General features: G+C 41.6%; 1 protein-coding gene across 2 annotated transcripts in view; it reads right to left on the reverse strand.

The window, feature by feature from the left end:
- Positions 1–7,407, reverse strand: part of Mrtfb (myocardin related transcription factor B) — a 66,863-nt gene extending 59,456 nt beyond the window's left edge. For both annotated transcript variants that reach the window (XM_090324669.1, XM_090324668.1), the window contains exon 1: positions 7,197–7,407. In XM_090324669.1, coding sequence (XP_090180795.1) covers positions 7,197–7,350 — 154 coding nt within the window. In that variant the 5' untranslated portion in view covers positions 7,351–7,407. The remainder of the gene's footprint in view (positions 1–7,196) is intronic.
- Positions 7,408–9,474: the final 2,067 nt, after the last annotated feature.

The following is a 9,474-nucleotide window of genomic DNA, read 5'->3' on the forward strand; positions in this document are numbered from 1 at the left end:
GCTAAGATGAATTACATTCAGGAAATATTTCTTTTTTCAGTCTAACTTCTGAAAAAAACACAAGAAATGGTCAAAAGCATCAGAATGTTTATTGGTGCCCTTAATCTATTAATATTCATAATCCTATTTGTTAACAGCAAAACCAATATAAGATAATTTTACAGCAAAAAACTCATTTCTGTTGCTTCTAGTAATATAGAAAGAACAAGTGAAAAATCCCATAGTTCTGTCTTGGCTACTTCCCGCTTATGATGCTGTAAGAGTTTTCTGTTTGGCTGTCAGCTCCAGAGAAAAACAGACATTTCCTGTTTGCCCCACCAACCTCCACTCAATTCTTTTTTTTTGCCAGTCCTGGGCTTGAGCTCAGGGCCTGAGCACTGTCCTTGGACTTTCTCAAGGCTAGAGCTCTACCACTTGAGCCTCAGCACCACTTCCGGCTTTTCTATGTATGTGGTACCGAGGAATCGAACCCGGGTCTTCATGCATGCTAGGCAAGCACTTTAACCACTAGGCCAAACTCCCGGCCCCCCTCCACTAAATTCTATCAGCTCCTATGTGGTCTGAAGAACTGAGCTTCGCTCAAGACAAAGGCACAAATGTGTACTTCCAAATATCTGGACTAACAGAAAGCTGACAGGTTAGAGTAATAGGAAAGGATTTTCTAAGCAAAATTCAAAGAAAAGGCCAGTTGAAAATGTAGGATTTTTTTTTTTTTTGGGTGGGTCATGGGGCTTGAACTCGGCCTGGACGCTGTCCCTCAGCTCTTCAGCTCAAGGCTATGGCCTTACCCTTGAGCCCAGCCCCACTTCCCGTTTTCTAGAGGTTAATTGGAGGTAAGAGTCTCAGGTCCTTTTATGCCCCGGCTGGCTTTGAACTTCAATCCTCAGATCTCAGCCTCCTTAGTAGCTAGGATTATAGGTGTGAGCCACTGTGCCTAGCTAGGACATTTATTTTTAAGGTATGAGATGAGTTAGTTGTCCTTGGCTTGGTTCCCCAACCTGGTAGTTTTTCTGACTTTTTGCAGAATCCAAGGCAAAGAGCCACATTGTGTGCAACAAAGTTGTCAGGAAGTCATTTTCTCTCTAGTAAGTTATTTTCTCTCTAGTAAGTTATCATTTAAGTGACAGTCTAAAATTATTCACTGTGATAAATTTAATGGATGAGAAATCTTAAAAAAAAAAAAAGTCAAGATAGGAGCAAAAGCGAATCCTTCTAACTGTAGTAACTAGTAATACCAAGCTAGGTGCAGATGGCTCACACCTACATTCCTAAACAGAGATCAATCAAACACCACAGTGTGAAGACAAACTGGACAAAAAGTTCACGAGACCCTATTTCAACAGGAAGGTTTGGGCAGGGTGAAATGCACTTATAATCTAAGCAATGGTGGGCAGTATAAATGGAAGGACTGAGGCCCCTGGAGGTAAATATACTAGCTTATTTTAAAAATAACCAGCAAAAAGATCTGAGAGTATGGTATAGCTGTTAGAGTACTTGCCTAGCCAGCATAAAGCCCTGAGTGCAAACTAAACTGTAGTACTGGCCAAAACAACCACAAAATCTCTTACTGAGGCTGAAAACATATTACTCCACAGTGACTAGTCAAAAGCCTTCAGTGGAGGACGGTGGCAGGATCCCCTCGGAATGGGGTCTGATGGCAAGGCTAAGCACGGTACCTCTTGAAGGTCATTTCCATGACTCTCCCTTGCCCTGCTGTTCTGAGGCCATATTCAATGTCCACCACCTGTGCCTTCTCTCCATGTGGACCAGTCTCTTCTGTTCCCCTCCGTCCCCAGCGCTGGCCGCTGTGAGGAACACCCTATGACATCCAAATGAACATTACCATTTCTCTAACTGCCCAGTTGGCTGTGCCACTCCGAGGAGCTGCTTTCTATCTACACTGGCCACATCCGGCATGAAGGACAACTCCAGCTCATCCCTCTTGCTGCCTTCCAAGTTCAGCACCTAGAGCACAGGAGTACTCCTCACAGGAGTACTTTGCCACTCCATTCTCAGTACTCACCTCAGAACTTATACAACAGTGACCCTGGAGGCACTCCCTAAAGTTAACTTCCTTTCTGCACACGATGACCTATCAAGATCCACACAGCACCATATCATCCTGGAGAAAAGAGTAACAAGACCAGACCATCTGACCCTGCGTCTTCTACAATAGCTATAGTGTTTTGTAGTGACTAATTTTAGGGCAGGCCCTGAATTTTTATATGATTTAAATTTGACACTAAAAAGAGCTAAAATTATGAAGAACAAACATTAAGAAGATCATTAAAACAAGAAAGTTTGGTTTCCTATGCATTTTTTTTTTTTTTGCCAGTCCTGGGCTTGAGCACAGGGCCTGAGCACTGTCCTTGGACTTTCTCAAGGCTAGAGCTCTACCACTTGAGCCTCAGCACCACTTCCGGCTTTTTTCTATGTATGTGGTACCGAGGAATCGAACCCGGGTCTTCATGCATGCTAGGCAAGCACTTTAACCACTAGGCCAAACTCCCGGCCCCTCTATGCATTTTTTATATGAATGAATATGCTCCGTTCACATAATCATCAAAAGTCTCAATGTATCTTTTGTGTCTGTGTGCCAGTCCTGACGTTTGAACTCTGCCCTTAAGCTTTCTCAAGGCTAGAGCTCTACCACTTGAGCCACAGAACCACTTCTGGCTTTTTCTGTGTATGTGATGCCGATGTCTTCTTACATTCTAAGCAAGCACTCTACCAACTAGGTCAAACACCCAGCCACTCAGTGTATGTTATTTTTATTTTTATTTATTTATTCTTCTGGCAGGTCATGGAGCTTGAACTCTGGGCCTGGGCACTGCCTCTGAGCTCTTCTACCGCCCTACCCACCCCTTCAGCTATCCAGAGCCACTTTCAGTTTTCCAAAGGTTAATTGGAGAAAAGAGTCTCACGGCCTTTAGTGCTGGGGCTGGCTATGAACCACTATCCTCAGATCTCAGCCTCCTAAGTAGGTAGGATTACAGGCCTGAGCCACTGCGCCCAACTTGTCTCTGAACTTTTGATGCTCCAAGCTAGTGTTCTACCACTCGAGTTACAGCAACACTTTGTTTTTTGGTGATTAATTGAGGTAAGAGTCTCACAGACTTTCCTATCCAAGTTGGCTTTGAACTGTGATCTTCATATCTCAGCCTCCTGAGGAGCTAGGATGATAAGCGTGAGCCACCAGTGCCTGGCACCAGACAACCTTTTTGTTATTGTCCTGACTTGGGAAGATACAAGTAAGGCAGAGACGGGAATGGTGGCATCATGTTATATGGTTTAGCTTACTACCCTTCATTTAATTTGTGTATAAGCAATCTTTACAACTAGTAAGATGTCTTCAGGAAAGGATAATCGGACTAAAAGATGTTATACCTCGGAACAACCAGCAAACAGTTTAACAAAATGAAAATCTAAAATGGGTTTTACCGCTGTGGGGAAAGGGAGACTGAGAAGAGGAAGGCAGACAGAGAGAAGGGAATGCTGAGTGAATGAATGAAGCTATCATATTCAATGTAAATGCAAAAAAATGGAACCACTGCACCCACTGGTTATTTTATTTTTTTACTTAGCATTTTTATTTGTTCTAATTGATGAAAATGGTATATAACTGTCATGATAACATCATTTTATGTGGTGTGGACACTTCAAATTGGCTCTACTAGCAATTTTCAAGAATATGATAACTGCTATTAATCATAGAGAATTTATTCCTCTAGCTAAAATTGTGTGTCCTTTGAAGAACATCTCCCTAAAACCCAGACTTTTATTATCTTCACAGGAGTGCTTTTTTTTTTTTTGCCAGTTCTGGGCTTGAACTCAGGGCCTGAGCACTGTCCTTGGATTTTTCTCAAGGCTAGAACTCTACCACTTGAGCCTCAGCACCACTTCTGGCTTTTTTCTATGTATGTGGTACTGAGGAATTGAACCCGGGTCTTCGTGCATGCTAGGCAAGCACTCTACTACTAGGCCAAACGCCTGGTCCCTATACACAGGAGTGTTTTTAATGTGTTAAAGGTATATTGGCTAGTATATCATGAACCTGAATATAAGATTTCAAATTTCAGCGGGGCACAGATGCCTGTAATCCTACTCAGGAGGCTGAGAAGTTCAAAGCCAGCCTGGGCACTAAAGATCACTAGACTCTTACCTCCAACTAACCACTAGAAAATCAGAAGTGGTGCTGTATCTCAAGGTGTAGGACAGCAGCCTTGAGCTGAAGAGCTCAGGGACAACATCCAGGGCCAGAGTTTAAGCCTCATGACTGACAAAAAAAAAAAAAAGAATTTCTAATTTCTTATTTAATTTTGCTGGTCCTGGGGCTTGAACTCAGGGTCCAGGTATTGTCCCTGAACCTCTTCATGTGCAAGGCTACCACTCTATCACTTGAGCCACAGCATCCTTCTGCATTTTCTGAGTAGTTTATTGGAGATAAGAGTTTCCTGGACTTTCCTGCCCAGGGTGGCTTTGAATTGCAATCCTCAGAGCTCATCCTCCTGAGTAGCTAGGATTACAGGTGTGTGAGCTATCAGTGCCTGGCTTCAAATTTCTTGAAGTCATTTATTAGAGAAAGGAACTACTTTTTTTTTTTTTTTTTTGCCAGTCCTGGGCTTGAGCTCAGGGCTTGAGCTCAGGGCCTGAGCACTGTCCTGGGACTTTCTCAAGGCTAGAGCTCTACCATTTGAGCCTCAGCACCACTTCCGGATTTTTTTCTATGTATGTGGTACTGAGGAATTGAACCCGGGTCTTCATGCATGCTACGCAAGCACTTTAACCACTAGGCCAAACTCTCGGCCCAGGAACTACTTCTTAATTGAATCCTTATACAGTATTATTAAACTATGAAGCACTCAGAGAAAACACAGTTTGAGGTTTATACAAACATAGTAATGAGACTCAGGGGGAAAAAAGAGGGAAAAACTATATTTTTAAACTATATTTTTAAAATTAAAGCATTACTAATGTTACAAAGAAGCCTTTTAAAAACTGCTTCTTTAAAAAGGATACTGTTTGGTTGGGAGTTTGACCTAGTGGGAGAGTGTTTGCCTAGCATGCACGAAGACCTGGGTTCAATTCCTAGGTACCACATACATAGAAAAAGCCAGAAGTGGTGCTGTGGCTCAAGTGGTAGAGCTCTAGTCCTGAGAAAGTCCAAGGACAGTGCTCAGGCCCAGAGTTCAAGCCCTAGGATTGGCAAAAAATAAAAAAATAAATAAAAGGCTGTTTTTCCTATCTGAGGCAATACAAGGGAGAGCAGTAAATTCTGGGAAAACCAGACAGGTAAAAGAGGTAAAGAAGTTGCTCTTACTATGTGCACAGAGCATCTTAAGTCATGTCAACACATTATCTACAAAACCAGAAAACAACCCAAAAGGTGACATAACTTCAAAGCAAAAATTCTCACCTAGAAAATTTTACAATAACAAAACACAAATTACATGATTACTCTCTGGAGATTATGCAGGTGTTAACTACACAACATCTTAAAAAAAAAACAGCCCTACTGTTTTATGAATGGTGCTTAGGATTTAGATACGAAATTTTCCATGTCACAGCATGTATTCAAAAATTTTTGGAACTCAAACAAAAGAGGCAGGCATGAAGACACAGATATTCGATAGGAGACTTGGTAAAAACACAATTGTAAGGGTTCATGTGCAAGTTTGAACATTATGATTTTAGGAACTGGAAGAGAAGAAAAAGTAATCCTCCATCTTGCTTCTCAGGTACAGTTTACACTAACAGGACTAATTCTGACCATTTCGTGACATTACTAAGCATTGGTAGGGGAGATGCTAAGACAGAGAACATGAGAACACGATAAGAGTTCCTCCCCTGCATATGGCCAGACTTGTGCACAGTAGAATATTCTGATTTTATGCTAATAGGACTCCTTTCATTTCTTTTTTTTTTTTCTTTTTTGGTGGTTCCTGGGACTTGATTTCTGGGCCTGGGCTTTTCAGCTCAAGGCTACCACCCTACCCCTTGAGCCACAGAGCCACTTTTGGTTTTCTGGCGGTTAACTGGAGATAAGAGTCTCACAGACTTTAGTGCTCAGGCTGGCTTTGAATGGAGATTCTCAGATCTCAGCCTGGGTAGCTAGGATTTACAAGTGTGAGCCACCTCACCCCTATTTAATTTCTTTTAGGGAAGAAACTTTGGCATTTTACTGGCTCATGGATATTACGTAAACCTTATCTATGCAGTCATTTCTCAGTAAATGCAGTCCTTTGTCTCAGCCACTGTTCAAAGCAAAACTAGGCTCCTATTAGCAGAACGTTCAAAAGCCATCACTAGTGGGCCTCAGCTCCTGCTGTCTCTGATGGCAACTTAGCTAAGATGTTGCTTTAAGCCATTGCCTAACACGATTCAACTACAAAGGCAACCATACCTTATTTGAAGGGAAAACAAAGTCACACCCAGGGACTACTATTCCATGGGACTCTATTTAGCCACTTCCCCATGTAAGATCAGGAATATCACCAGTGGGAAACACGCAGGACCAAGAAACCTGTCACAAGGTACATGGGGGAAGGGGGGAGGGAAGGGGCAATTGCAGGGGAATAATTCTCTTTCTTCTGGCTTGTAAAATGAAATTAAGAAACAATGTTTATGATTGCAAGGTTCATTAGAACTCTGACTCAACATTTGCTGTACCAGTAAGGAATGAAAGGAAATCACTCCTTTATATACAAGGATAACCTAGCTAAATAAAGCATGAGCCTCTGGCCAGGTCTCAAACCCACTAGTATAAAAACACTCAAACAAGAAGTTCTTGCCTTCTCAGTTATTACTGAGCACTCTGAATCTTGTCACTTCTGAAATGAATGCTAATACCTTGGAGATGAGCAGGAGGAGAGAGAGGAGAGGAAAGTCACAATCGTGGTCTGCCTTCCTGGCACTTAACACAGCGTGGGTGCCCAGGGCCACTCCAGGTGAGATCGTCTGCACTAAGATGCTTTGTAAAGGTAATGCTGCGACCAAAGCTACCTACATATACTGCACACCGCAGGGATTGACTGCAAAGTAAAATTCTGCCCAATGTTCAAAACCATCCAGATCCTCCAGCTATCTTCCATGACTCTTGGTTGTAACTGCCAAAAATAATCAAATTGGAATCCTGGGTGCATGAAGAGAATGAGCCTCTTAAGTCAAAGCACTGCTGCACATATTGAAGAACTCACCATTCTTCCTTTCGTTCAGAGGGGGTAAGTGCTGACTGGACTGCAGGGAGAGCTCCTGGAATTCATGAGCCACAGCTTCACTTTGAGGACTTGGTGCAAGATGCGCTAGAGGTCCCAGCTCGTCCTCTGTGTCTATGGCCCCCACGTGATCCATTGTGTCCAGCTACTGGCAACAGGGAGTATGAGACACACCTTACACGTGGCTGTTGAAGAGACTGTCAAAACAAAGTATGGGTAAATAAGTGGCCCTAATACTGTTGACTTTAATTTCGAATTATTTATTTGCACAAAATCATGTCAGGGGGCTAGGAACGTAGCCTAATGGTAGAGTGTATATCTAGCATACAGGAAGCCCTGGGTTCAATTCCTCAGTATCACATACATAGAAAAAGCCAGAAGTGGTGCTGTGGCTCAAGGGGTAGAACACTAGCCTTGAGAAAGCCCAAGGACAGTGCCCAGGTCCTGAGTTCAAGCCCAGGACTGGCTAAAAAAAAATCCTATCAGTTCATATCAGTATTTTCTTAAGATGAGTACCATAATGGCCTTATAATGAAAAGATCCAAACATTAATTCTAGTGATGTCAAAGGTACTTTATGCATAGGTTTAAAAAATAAGACACGTACCAGTGGCTCATGCTTGAGATTCTAGCCACTCAAGAGGCTCAGATTTGAGGATCCCAGTTCAAAGCCAAACCAAGCAGGAAGGTTCATGAGACTCTTATTTTCAATTAATCACCAACAAGACAGAAGTAGAGCTGTAGCTCGTGTAACAGAGCATTGGCTTTGAGCGTAAAACAGCAGAGATAGTGCTCATGCCCTGCGTTCAAGCCCTAAACCAGCACCCAAAAAATATATGGATGTATAGTTCCATGGCAATATTATCTATTCTTAAAGATTTTTCAACCTATTACGCTTTAAACATCATGCTTACCTTCAACTCTTAAGCATCTCTCTGAATTAAGCAAAGTATAAGCTAAGCAAATCTTTATGAAATAAAGCAAAGGGAAAAGATTACATTTAAAAAATTAATTCAATATTCATGAACTTTTTTTTTTTTTTTGCCAGTCCTGGGCTTGAGCTCAGGGCCTGAGCACTGTCCTTGGACTTTCTCAAGGCTAGAGCTCTACCACTTGAGTCTCAGCACCATTTCTGGCTTTTTTCTATGTATGTGGTACTGAGGAATCGAACTCGGGTCTTCGTGCATGCTAGGCACTCTACCACTAGGCCAAACTCCCAGCCCTTTCATGAACATTTTTGATGAAGTATGGATTATATTCTAAAATTTTGCTAGCTGTCATATTAAAATCTACTTAAGCAGCTGCTTGACAAATTCTTTTGAAAACCAAATCCAACATTCATCATAAAAATCACTCTAAGAGTCTCTAACTGGATGCTATGTGTAGGAATCATTCATTAAGATGTTAAGAAACTACATCAGAATGGATTTTTTTCACAACTGACACATGAGAGTGAAACAATCACTTAGCTCTTACTGGACAAAAAAATGACAAAACACTAATTTGGCTGAACTGACAGAATAAACAAATAGGAGCTTAATACCGGACAAATATCAATAATTTAACTGTGTCCTAAAATGAAACATGCCATACTGTCTGGTACTAACCTAAGGCACAGCACAATAGGCTCAATCTGGGATACCACTTCAGTTCTCACCAAACAAACCACTTCATTGTCAGATACTATTGTCATGACAGAAAAAATACAGAAAAAAAAAAGACAATGCCACAAACCAAGGAGCCATTACATTTTCATTTCTTAAGATCTTCATTTCCTCACTGATTTTTTTTTTTCTGGATAAGGCAAGATTAACACCAAGAAACATGATTTTAAAGAGATTTTGGGCTATTGGGCTAAAACATTTGTTTTGAATTTAACATAAATCCAAAGGTAACTTCTATCTTTTGGGCCTTACTGTGACTAATACGAACAGCAGACTAGTAAATAACATAGCTACAATTTCTGCTATGTATAAGAAATTCTAAACAGGAAAGCTCAAAGATATCAGTATTAAATTTCAGAGGTTTAATATGTAATTGATTGAACGTACACAGGTAGATTATACAGGATAAAAAAAACATTTTGGGGGCTGGGAGTTTGGCCTAGTGGTTTAAGTGCTTGCCTAGCATGCATGAAGACCCGGGTTCGATTCCTCGGTACCACATACATAGAAAAAAAGCCGGAAGTGGTGCTGAGGCTCAAGTGGTAGAGCTCTAGCCTTGAGAAAGTCCAAGGACAGTGCTCAGGCCCTGAGCTCAAG

The sequence above is a fragment of the Megascapheus bottae genome, chromosome 36 (genome assembly GCF_031878675.1).
Source record: "Megascapheus bottae isolate mThoBot1 chromosome 36, mThoBot2.hap1, whole genome shotgun sequence".
Lineage (NCBI taxonomy): Eukaryota > Metazoa > Chordata > Mammalia > Rodentia > Geomyidae > Megascapheus > Megascapheus bottae.